This window comes from Typha latifolia, chromosome 15 (genome assembly GCF_019914945.1).
Source record: "Typha latifolia isolate L0001 chromosome 15, TyphaL0001v2, whole genome shotgun sequence".
Classification (NCBI taxonomy): Eukaryota; Viridiplantae; Streptophyta; class Magnoliopsida; order Poales; family Typhaceae; genus Typha; species Typha latifolia.
Genome location: NC_133100.1, coordinates 1,442,461 through 1,455,486, shown reverse-complemented (window position 1 = coordinate 1,455,486; position 13,026 = coordinate 1,442,461). Strand labels below are relative to the sequence as shown.

The window sequence follows — 13,026 nt, the reverse complement described above, 5'->3', positions numbered from 1 at the left end:
ACTATGAAATGGATAAACATAATGGACATATTATTGTACCCAGATGGTTACATTTTACCTAATTTGCAGTTTACATCCAACATTTATCACTATTTACAAATCAACTCTTGTTTTCCTCTTGTAAAAACACCGTTAAACTTACCCTTTCACTGTATATGCATCTTGATATGTGGCAAGGATGTCAATGATGCCTTCATTGATTACAACAAAGTGTAGAGTGGGCTTGGAGCTCGTCGGTATCATCTGACCTAGAGCAGGAATGTAGATGACTGAGGTCCAAACACCGCAGTGTCTACCTGATTATTAAATAAGTCATACTTTGTTTAGTATCTCAACTTGCTTGACCCATTTATGATCATGTTAGAAAATATTTGAAACTCTAAATTATGAGGCAAGTCGAAACATAGCTGCCCTAAAAAAAATGACATACTTTGTGCAATATTATTTGCCCATTTTTTTGTCTAAGGTATAACTGGGAGTCTTATTTTTATGTCATTAGTTAATAAATCGATGCTTTAAATCCAATCAAAACTAAATATTAAAGAAGAGAGAAAAAAAAGAGAGAGAGAAATGACAAAGGACTTTGTGTTTTGAGGCTATATGATATATTTATGAAGTGTTTAGAGGTTTTAATCCTTTAAACCCTTGTGACCTCCACTCAGCCGATAGTCCTTAAAAGTTGTGATTGAAATACTTTTATTTATTTATTTTAAATTCTCTTCAATTTAAAAGCTGAGTGGCTGTCAAACAAGTTCTAAACGATCCTTTGACTTCACTTTGTTTGTTAGAAGCTCGGGACTTCTTGACTATGGTTTCTCTAACCTTACATGCATCTCATCCAATCACCGAGCGATATGCGATCTCATAAATGCTTAGTTGAATTGTGCCCTCGCCCCCTGGAGCAGTAACTTTATTTCCAATAAGTACCTTTAAACTCGATTCGTAGATAGGCCGCCAAATAAAATAAAAAATAGTAGTTTTAGTTTAAATATAATTAAAATAAAGTAAAATAGCACAAATAAAACTATAGGAGCAGACCAAATTTAGGCTAACTACGTGGGGTAAAAGATAATTTTCTATTAATTATAACATACCAATCTATTAGTCATCATTTTTTCTCCATCTAAACTTTGAGCTGTACCTTAAATATGGTTAATGTTTTTTTTTTTCCCTCAATCTATGCATTAGACTCCATTTTAGTCATTTTTATTTTTTACCATAAATATTGTTAATGTTATTTCCCACAAGCACTTCTTGATCTTAATAAGTTTTCTGATGGCATCTCTTATTTGCATTCGCTCTTTTGGTAATTTCTTGGAACACAAAATTTTAATTCTAAGCACTAATATTATGCACTCTATTCTTCTTACTCTTATCATCACCTGTGCTTCCTACATTCCAATTTTGTTATCTAAGTATCCCTTCTATGAGCAAGTGTCAGCCAACAATGTCAATCACTTCGTCTCGAAGCGTTACCTCAACATATGTATGAAGGCTAAGACCATCCTTGAAAGACTCATCAGTAGGCCTCTTTCCTGTGAACATTTTCAACAAGAGTATTCCATAGCTAGTCAAACTCGACTCTGAAGAGCACATTTATCAATGGGATGAGACCTGACATTCAAGTTGAGGTCAAGACCCTAAGGCCTATTACTTCTGAGGAGGCTTTCTCACTGGCAGTTCTGAAGAGAGGAGGAAGACGACCTAAGCCCAATGCCTACGAGAGGTTGCAACTAATCTAACTCAGCTCGCACAAATGGACCAGCAGAACCAACAATAGGCATGCACCTATTTATGCCAAATGACTTGGAAGACCGTAGGAAGAAATGCTTGTGCTTCTACCATGATGACCTCTTTACCCCTGGTCACAAGTGTAAGTGTCAACGTCAGCCAGCTCACGTCATGTTTTTAGGTAATCTTGAAGAAGAAGAATCTGAATCCTTCGACTAGCACGAGAGGCTATATAAGTACAAAGACCTAAAGTACTAGTCATCTTGAGGACAAGATGTCGGAAGCGTGAATTATTACTATTCGACCACGAGAGTCGAGTTAGTTAGGTTGAGTCAAGTCAAATATAGTTAATTGATTTTTCTTATTATTTTCTGCTAGATTTTATTTGTACTTATGTAATTAGCAAATTATGTTTCAAAATATAATCTTTATTAATCTAATGTGTTTAGATTTTATATATGCGCATATGTACAAGTTATGAGATGTTTGATAAAGAATATTAAAATGGAAGATTAATTTCGAAGTCAAAGTATTCGAAACAATTTTAAAATTATCATTAAAATGCTCAAATGGTGTTATAGTGGTTCAAGTAGTATGAAAAAAAAATACACAAGGGCACACGAACAATCATTTTGCATTTAACTATTATCATGGTGGTTGAAGTAGTATAAAAAAAAATACACAAAGGCACATGAATAATTATTTTGCATTCAACTATCTACTTAGCCATTTGAACGGACTATCGGTCGTTCAAACGCATTTGCCTGAGAGCATAACTTATTATGGCGTTCAAATGAGATTTCGTGCGTTTGAACAACCCTATGGAAAACACAAGTCCAGGACTATTTAAATTAGCTTTCTTGCCTATTTTGGAAACATATATAAGTCCTTGAACTCTAGAAGAGGTGGAGAAGATTGAAGAACATGATTTGAAGTTCTAGCGAAGATCATATATTTGGAAGCCTTTGACAATCATCTTGAGATCATATTTTGGAGGCATTAGACTTCTCTACTTTAACGAAACGTGCTGAATTATTCTCATGTCAACACATCTATATTAGTATATTGAAGAACTACATCTCGAGAGTTACTAAGACAGAAAGATCAACCCCGAGGGTTAATGAGGTTTGGAAACCTATCATGCAAAGTAGTATGTCGTGGGGTCTAGCGAGTAAGTTTGGTACAGATTGAGTCATGGGAATCAATGGGTGATTTGTAAGCTTCTTATTAACTGCTACAGATTTTAGTGATTGGTTTCGATCCAAGTTTGGATTCGTAATTTTTTATCCGGTTTGAGATTTTTCTACGTAAAAAGTTTTGTGTTTGCGATTGTCTCTTTTCCATTTTATTTTTTGCATATTATTATCAATAGTGTGTGATAGATCTCATTATTATGTTTTTCAATTGGTATCATAACATATCAATGGATTTACATAAATTTGTTCATTTTTTTCATTTTCAAATTTAAATTAAAGTGGATGACCCATGGATGTAAGCCCAATATGGCGAATTAGATCTGACCTGCTATGACTTTGCTCCTATAAATATGAGTCATCATGAGTTATTTATGTGGTGGAATGAATATCGAGTTAAGTTAATTTTATTATTTTTCTTTTACCTTTAATCATAGTTATTTATTTCTCTAGTAGATTTAATTTAGAACCCTAATCTTCCAAACCCTAGCGCCACCATCTACCTCCACAAGCCACCCATCCTTATGGTTGACCTCGACCATCCCACGGTCGACCTTCACTTTTCAACGACAGTCGCAATGTCGGTAATCTTGTTTCTATCATGTTTTGACCTTCCTCCACTGTTTCGCTAATATTTTTTTCACCCCGACTTTGAAATCACTTTATTCCAAAACCATAAGCCCGTGACTTCCAAGTAGGGCCGTCAAAAAAGTCTGTGGCTCATGAGGCTCGCGGGCTTAGCTCGTTAAGAGCTTAAATAGGCCAAGCTGAGCCAGACTAAGCTCGCTCGAGCTTGGCTCGATTAGGGCTTGGGAACTGTAGCTTTTAATATATATATATATATATGTATATATATATATATATATATATATTAAGTTATTAGAAATTTAGAACTGCGGAGCAAACCAAATTTATTTTCTTGCTATATACTCTGTAATGTATTGTGCATGATGCAAAAAAACAAACTTTTGTTTTTCTTTTAAACATAGTTTTCGTGAAGTAGCAATAGATTTACTAATATGAAGGTTTAACTCAACAAACTGAATCAGAAATTTTAACATTTTTATAGATGTTAATTCTACATAATAGTATGAATAAGTTCATTATGGGCATATATTTAATTTTATTATAATCCTAGGATTCGATGTGATTCCTTGTCATTCATGGTTGATGTCTACCAACTGCATTGCTTCCCACACAAGCACTTCTTGATCTTAATCAGTTTTCTGATGGCATCTCCTATTTGCATTCGCTCTGTTGGTAATTTCTTAGAATACAAAATTTCAATTCTAAGCGCTAATATTATGTACTCTATTCTTCTTACTCTTATCATCATCTGTGCTTCCTACATTCAATTTTGTTATCTAATTATCCCTTCTATGAGCAAGTCTCGGCCAACGATGTCAATCACTTGGTCTCGAAGCATCGTCTCAACATATGTACGAATGCTAAGACCATAAGTGGGCCTTTTCCCTGTGAACATTTCCAGCAAGAGTATTCCATAGTTGGTGAGACTTGACTCTGAAGAGCACATACATCGGTGGGCTTAGACCTAACATTCAAGTTGAGGTCAAGACCCTAAGGCCTGCTACTTCTGAGGAGGCCTTCTCACTGGCGATTCTGAAGAGAGGAGGAAGACGGCCCAAGCCCAATGCCGACTAGAGGTTGCACCTATCCTTGAAGAACTACGTCTCAAGGGTCACTAAGACGGAAGGATCAATCTCAAGGGTCATTGAAGTTTGGAAACCTACCACGGGAAGTAGTATATCATGGGGTAGCAAGGTTCGTACATATTGAGTTTGGGAATCGGCGAGTGATTTGTAAACTTTTTGTTAACTTGCTATAAGTTTTAGTGATTAATTTCGATTCAAGTTTGGATCCGCAATTTTTTACCCGATTTGGGGTTTTTTCACGTAAAAATTTTTGTGTTTGCGATTATCTTTTTCACGCTTTCTTTTTTGCATATTATTATCAATAGTATGTGATAGATCTCATCTCCTAGGGTGTTTATTATGTTTTTCAATTGGTATCATAGAATATCAACGGATTTGCGTAAGTTCGTTCATTTTTTCATTTTCAAATTTAAATTAAAGTAGATAACCCACGGATGTAAGCCCAAAAGGGTGAATTAGATCTAACCTGCTATGACTTTACTCCTATAAATATGAGTGGTCATGGGTTATTTATGTGGTGGAATGAATATCGAGTTTAAGTTAGTTTTATTATCTTGCTTTTACCTTTAATTGTAGCTATTTATTTTTCTAGTAGATCTAATCTGGAACCCTAATCTTCTAAACCCTAGCCACCATCTACCTCTACGAACCACCCATCCTTACGGTTGACCTCCACCATCCCACGGTCGTTCTCCATCTTCCGACGACACTCGCAATATTGGTAATCTCGTTTCTACCCTGTTTTGACCTTCCTCCACTATTTCATAAATATTTTTTCACCCCGACTTTGGAATCACTTTATTCTAAAACCATAAGCCTGCGACTTCCAAGTAGGCTGTCCAAAAAACATGTGGGTTTGTGAGGCTCGTGGGCTCAGCTCGTTAAGAGCTTAAATAAGCCAAGCTGAGCTAACATATTAGGATCAAAAGAATTATCGACCCGAGGCAAGCCAGACTCAACTCGCTCGAGCTCGGTTCGATTAGGGCTCGAGAACTGTAGCTTTTAATAGATATCAAGTTATTAGAAATTTAGAATCATTAGATCTAAGATAGAAAGGATGATATGACATATATATAATCTAAAACATCTAAAGCCCTAGTTCCCACCCACCCCGCTTCTCATCTCGCCTAGCTCCCCCTCCTCCATGGCTCCATTTGCCCTCAAGCTTCTCGACTTCCCCTCCTCTTCCAACAATGGTGGCGTTGCCTCTCTCAAGATCCTCCTTTGCATTAACTCCCCCACTATCGTTCGCTGCTGCACCAACTCCCCCTCTGCTACTCGCTGCCACACCAACTCACGCTCCGTCGTTCGCTGCCACACCGATTCACCTCCATTCGCTACCGCACTGACTTCCCTGCTCCATCCAGCGTGTCGCCTCATCCTCGAGCTCGTAGACGACGGATCCCTCGACTCCCTCCTCCGCTACTGAGGTTGCGTGAGTGAAGACAAATAGCTTAGGTTTTAATTTTTTATTCTCTTTTTTATTCTTCTTTTTTTCATGAGTTTTGGTGGAACTGTGCTCCCAGTGCTAAAGGTATTGCATGTTACAAAGTTACTACCTGCTGCAACCACCTCCAATGTGAGACAACCGAGCAGTCATCTCCTCTTTTTTTGTAGATGTTCTTGATCACATCCATCTACTTTCTAGAAACTTCTTTTTTAATGCCAATATGTATAGAAGATCATTGACTTAGATGCTGTGGCTGTCGACGAGGTCATCACTGACTTATAGTTGACAAGATCCTCATCGAGCTAATGAGCCGAACTCGAGCTTTAGTTAAGCCGAGTTGAGCTAGCCTTTTCTAGCTCGTCTCGAGCTGGAGCTGAGAAAATATTAGTGTCGAGCCTAGTCGAGCTCGCTTAAGCTCAGCTCATCTACATCCCTACTTCGTGGGCCACATATAAAATTTTGGATTATTCTAGATTTGGTTCAAAATAGTACAACAAAATATCATGTTAAATAATAACAATGTGGGATGATTCCGGCAAGAAGAATTAAGAACATTGCAAGGAAACAGGAAGAATAAACATTAAAACGAGACGAATAAACAATTGAAAAGGCTCCGGTATAATAACAAATACAAATGAGACAGAAATGATGGAAGAGATTGGTTATTGTGTATCAGATGCTTTATACATACAAGTAAGCAGGATCATCATGAAATCATTGATTTTTATTTTGAGAAAGTAAGAATTAATGGTGTTGCAATAAAATTTAGATAATTATAATTAAGATCTAGATAAGAAAAAGAATTTGTTATTGGGATCTTGATTGACTAGATATGCTAAGGAATAAAATATTTAATTTGGATCTTGCTAGATAGGCCAGGCGTAATTTTTTTGCTTGTGATCTTGATTAGCCAAATATAACAGTATGAGAAGTATTATATCGAAAAAACAGAATATTTGATTGAGATCTTTGCTAGATATTCCAAGGCATATTATAATTACTTAAGATCTTATCATCCAGATATGTATGATAATATGAGAAACATTCTAATAATACACCTCATCCAATCGTTCCAGACTTTACAAAACCAACCCAACACATGATGCAAACATCAAAGGATTTACCGATACAAAGATTTAACTTCAAAATTCCCATTAAAGTCGACATTTGAGCATACAAACAGTATAGATGCTAATTCTGGTCAACGTTAAGGATTAATTCATCATAGCTGATGTCTCCCAGTTGCGTTGGGAAGCACTTCCTGATCTTGGTTAGTTCCCTTATGACATCTCCTATTTGCATTCTCTCTGTTGATAATTCCTTGGAACATAGAATGCCAATTCTAAGGACTGACGTTATGCAGTCTAAATTTCTTTCTCTGATGTCAACTCTTCTTAGTGCCTCTACACTTGGTTCTCCAGCTATCTCCTTTATGAGCAGATTAGGATCCATAATATCAATCACTTGGTCTGGAAGTGCCATCTCAACATATGTATGAAGGCTAAGACCATCCTTAAAAGACTCATTAGTGGGCCTCTTTCCTGTGAACATTTCCAACAAGAGTATTCCATAGCTGTAGATATCTCCAGAAGTTGAAATTTTGTTGGCCATTCCATACTCTGTGATATTTACATGAGAGCATTGAAGAGAATACTAAATAGAAACAGGAAAACTAAGTAAGCAGTCAACTCTTGTTGTAGTAAAGAAAACAAATTATTACCCTAAAAGTATGAGTTGGTCCAATATTGCTAAGTTTTGGTGGTAAAACAAATTAATGGGGAATTGTAGCATGTTGGTGTATGCATATATGTGTCGATTTTACTTTCCTGAATACAAAAGTGAAAACTGATACTAAGTAAATGTATGAGTTTGTAAGATTATTTTAAGGTAAAGAGTGAATTTGAATATATGACTATATGAATCTAACTCCATGAAGTACTTAAAGGTAATAGTTAAATTGATTCATGTGTTTTGGCAGTAATAACTAGGATTATGTATTACAACTTTAAGAAGCTTGGGATTAAAATGATAAAACCAAAGCAAAATGCGCACCTGGAGCAACATATCCAATTGACCCTTTCAAAGCTGCTGAAGTAGTTGATTTCTGAGAGGATAAACTAACAGATGCTTCAAGAAACCTCGCCAATCCAAAGTCACCCACATGAGCAACAATGTCATTATCAAGAAGAACATTGCTAGGCTTAAGATCACAGTGGACAATGGGAACCGGGCCATGGTGGTGAAGATAATCCATTGCAAATGCCACATCAATAGCAATATTTAGCCTTTGGATGAGACTTAGCATTCGGCTCGATTCCTCCACTTGTGGATGTAGCCATTGATCCAGATTCCCGTTAGGTAAATATTCAAACACTAGAGCTTTGAAATCATTACCTCTGAAATCAACACTCGAACAAGCAGTCAATATCTTTACAAGATTTCGGTGTCGAATGCATCTCAGGGCTTCGCACTCTGCAGTGAAACTTCTGGACGCTCCTCGTTGTTGGAGGTTAAGTACCTTCACTGCAACAACATTAATGTCTTCATCACTACCTATGTTTCCCTTGTACACAGAGCCAAAGCTTCCCACACCAATCAAATTAGCAGGTGAGAACCCTTCCGTTGCTCTCACTAGATCAGCATAAGAGACCCACATGTATGTATCATTGAAGTTTGTCATATTTGCTGGTTCCTTTCTTGACTTATGCCTCCAATGTTGAGCGACAGGGAAAAAGAGAAGTATGATACAAAAAACTAGTGCTGCAGCGGGAACTGAGATGATTATTATCAGCTTAGAAGAGGAATGTTGCTTCGTATTAGAGACTTTCTTGAGGCAATCTGGTAGCTTTAGTTGTCGAACACCACCGCATAACCCACTGTTTCCGACCAGTGAGATTGCACTTGTGTTTTGGAAAACCCCATCTACAGGTACTTCACCCTGGAAATTGTTGTAGGAGAGGTTGAGATTGATCAACCCCGGAAAGCTCCCCAAGAAATTTGGAATGGATCCAGACAAGTTGTTGCGCGAGAGATCTAGCACCTGGAGGCCTCTCAATTGGCCTAGTGAAGAAGGGATCGGCCCCTCGAATAAGTTTCCATCTAGGTATAGATATTCCAAGATTTCACATTCACCAAGGAGGGTAGGAATTTGCCCGACGAATCTATTCTCTTGGAGATTGAGCACTCTTAAATTTACTAAGTTTCCAACCTCTCCAGGGAGTGGGCCAGACAATAGATTGTGCGACAAGCCAAGATATATCGATAGAGTTGAAATAAGGAAAACATCTCTCGGTACAACACCAGTTAACTTGTTATTATCGAGGCTTAGCGCTTCAAGTGGACATTCTCCGAGGGCAGAGGGTATGCTGCCAGTTAGGGTATTGAAGCTGAGATCAACTTCGCCCAGATGAGTGAGGTTGCCAAAAGCAATCGATGGGATCTCTCCAGACAAATTATTATGGTCTAGATATATTTCTTGTAACATCTCTAGCCTACCCAGAATGGCAGGGATAGCACCTGTGAGAAAGTTATCGCTGCAACTCAACACATTTAAACTGACAAGGTTTCCAATGCCTATTGGTATGCTTCCTTCTATTTGGTTGAAGCTTATGTCCAAGCGCTCAACACTCCTCGACAAATTGGCTATCGCACCAGGCAACACGCCGTCAAGTTTATTGTCATCCAATTGCAGTACTTGTAGGTATGTGCAGTTCGACAAAGCAGTTAAGAAGCTCCAATCTTTTGACTCTAACTGATTATTATCAATAACGAGCCAAGATAAGCTCTTCAGATTACCAATACTTGTAGGGATTGCACCCGTGAATGAATTAAAATTGAGTTGAATCGCCCCAAGCATAGATGAATTAGATAAAGATGAAGGAATTGTTCCATGAAAGCGATTGTTGTTCAAGGAAATAATTTGGAGACGCGGAAGCTGACGGCCGATATCTAATGGCAAAGAACCAACTAGCGCGTTATTTTGGAAGTCCAGAACCTGGAGGGAGGACAGGTTCCACAATGAAGAAGGGATGTGGCCGTTCAATTTGTTAAAACCTAAATCTAAATCTGTCAGTCTAAGCAGATTGCCAAGTGACGGCGGGATGCCGCCGACGAGATTGTTCTCAAATAATTCAAGAGTGGTGAGGGATCTGAGGCTCCCCAGAGATGACGGGATACCTCCAGTCAGATCATTTACCCCGACATTTAGGATGTCAAGGGAGGAAAGATTCCCTAACGATGGCGGAATGCGTCCTTGGAGCTGATTCCCTGCCAGAGAAAGAGTAGCAAGAGAAGAGAGCATGCTCATAGTTGACGGAATGGATCCGGTTAGACTCGTATTTTCGACAAGAAGATAAATCAACGCTGAGAGATTCCCAAGCGTAGACGGGATTGCTCCTGAGATCCCATTCTCAGTCAATTCCAGCGTATTTAGATTTTGGAGTCTCCCAATCGAGTCAGGGATAGGACCTTCCAATAGGTTGTGAGCCAAATAAAGTGTCTCCAAGTTGACCAGGTCGCCAATCTCGGAAGGAATGCCTCCTGTGAGGTTGTTATTCTCAAAATCAATGTGTCTTAGATCGGAGCAGAGGGTAAAGTTGGAGGGGATCCTGCCTTGGAGGTTGTTGTTATTTAGATCAATGCTTTGTAGATTGGTGCAGTTAGAGATGGAAGCTGGGATCACCCCCTCAAGCGAATTGAGGCTCAGGTTGAAATTCTTGAGGTGAGAAAGGGAGCCGAGTTGTTGTGGGATAAGGCCATGTAGTTTGTTATTGGAGAGGTCGAGGGAGCTGAGGAACGTGAGGTTGGCTATGGACGGGGAGATGGAACCGGCCAAACCGAGAGAGTTGAGAACTAAGGCCGTGACGCGATGCCGGCGGTGACCGCGCTTGCCGCAGGCCACGCCTCGCCATTGGCAGAAATCAGGGGATGATGCATGAACATCCCACGAGGCCAAGGCTCGAGATGGGTCGGAAAGAAGAGACTTGAAAGAGAGGAGGACGAGACCATCGGAAGAAGAAGTAGTAGTAGTAGTAGTATCGTTTAAGGCGAACAACGGAGTAGTAACTAAGGAGAGCAAAAGGATGACATACAAAAAGTTTAGCGGCGAAAGGAGTGCTCTTCCGATGGCGCAGCAGGGGGGAAGTCTAAGCTCCTCCATATACGTATGCATGTAGCACAAGAACGCGAGAAGATAAGAGGACTAGAGGACACCAAGTATGGTTAAGTCGAGTCTCATTAAATAGAGTGTTTTTGTTTTCCTACTATTGTGTGCATATAATATAATAAGTGGTCCTTAGCAGTTAGCACAGATATACATTAACGATTTCTTTATAAAGAAGGAAGACTTCGAGCTCAGTCAGTCTACTCACATCTTGACGGCTAAACAAACTTTCTCCGGTGAGCTCATTATTTGAGAAAAAAATGTTTTGGTACATTAATTTTCCCATAATTTTTTATAAATAGCTCTAATTGGGCCCCACTAATTGGCCCCCGTATATCTATAAATCTTTCACCACGTGAATTATTATTGGGTGATTTGCATCGTAAACTAACAAATTATTATCTATAACTAGTATCTTTGAAATACATAATTAATAACTATAGAATCTAAAGTTAGTATCCATAATTAAAATATATAGAATCTGAATATAGAAGCTAAGGAATTCGGAGGTAGTATCTATAGAATATGTTTATTAGCCATTATACATAGATTTGAGTTTAATAAAGATTATTTATCTATAAAAATAGTGCATTTAGAGTTATTATCTTAATAATATGTAATTAATATGATCTTAAGAATCCATTGTCAGTATCTTTAAAATCCATAATTGGTAATTATGAAATTTGTAGTTAATATATATATATGGAATCTAAAGATACTAATTATAAAATTATATAAAATGTATGTCAAAATAATTTGTTGTTATACAAAATATCGTTAGAAAGTAATATGCATGCCAAAAAAATGTTCCGCTACTATGTACCGACAAATATATATTGATCTATAGTTCATATATTCTTATTATATATGTTATAATACAATTTTATTGTTCTAAATACTTCAAATTTGTCTAAATACAGATTTATTGTTTAATAATATTAGCTTTTGTTATCTAATGAATAAGTACGTGGATTTAATTCCTTTAATACTTTTCCTTCATAGAACAGTCGTCGTTAAATAGAGCATCTAACTGTCTGGTTAAATAGAGTTTAATTTTGCTTGTACATATTAGAAGGTGGTCCTTGGTTCAGATAGGCATTTCTGGTCGAAGGAAGAAAGGGAAGCTCTACCTCCGTGTGCGCTGGTGCCTCTTCTATGGTTACAACTAAAAGATAGATTCCAAAAAGAGCAAGGAGGAGATTAAATATTTTGGTAGTTAGTAAGGAAGAGAGCTCTTGGTAAAAGACTTGCAGGCAAGTTGCATCTTGATGGAAATCCACATATTTGGCATTTTTCCTCTCTGATAGACGTAGGATTATTATTTGGATATTGAAAAACATACAATAAAATTGAGCAACACAAATGGATGGTGCTAATTTGGATCAAAGTCAGCTCTATAATAATTCCATAAAGAGTACAGCATGTTACTGTCAATGAATCACCGACTTCTGGAAAGCCACTGTCATGTAAATTAATGCTTTGATATTGAACGGAATCGAATATTGGGAATATTGACTTGTTAATTTTCACTATAAATTAATATTATAAATATGGAAGAATAAAATGTAAAGATCAAATCAAACCTATCTGTACCTAAATGTGACACGCATAATTTATGTAATAAGGTAGCTAGTTTTATAAGTTCGTCTTTTTTATGTATTATTTTATTTTTATAAATGAGTAGATCCATTATAATATAAGAAAGATCTCGAGACATAAGAGAAGCTCGATAGTTAAGGAGAGCTAATCATATTTTAGATACATTTTAGGCAAGTTAGATCTTATATTAGTCTATAGGATGTGTAGATGTTTGATAAT

The 13,026-nt window shown here is 37.4% G+C and overlaps 1 protein-coding gene across 1 annotated transcript; it reads right to left on the bottom strand.

Moving 5' to 3' along the window:
* Window positions 1-7,044: 7,044 nt before the first annotated feature.
* Window positions 7,045-11,256, bottom strand: LOC140801652 (uncharacterized). The gene is made up of 2 exons (XM_073156870.1): window positions 8,100-11,256; window positions 7,045-7,666 (listed from the first exon to the last, which is right to left on the bottom strand). The coding sequence occupies exons 1-2, from the start codon at window positions 11,215-11,217 to the stop codon at window positions 7,239-7,241; spliced, it is 3,546 nt and encodes a 1,181-aa protein (XP_073012971.1). The 5' UTR covers window positions 11,218-11,256; the 3' UTR covers window positions 7,045-7,238.
* Between the last annotated feature and the right edge of the window lie 1,770 nt (window positions 11,257-13,026).

Coding starts and splice junctions, on each gene's coding strand:
- LOC140801652 (XM_073156870.1), bottom strand. CDS start 11,217: ATGCATACGTATATGGAGGAGCTTAGACTTCCCCCCTGCTGCGCCATC. Junction 7,667..8,099: donor AATTGGATATGTTGCTCCAG/GTGCGCATTTTG, acceptor TAAATATCACAG/AGTATGGAATGGCCAACAAA.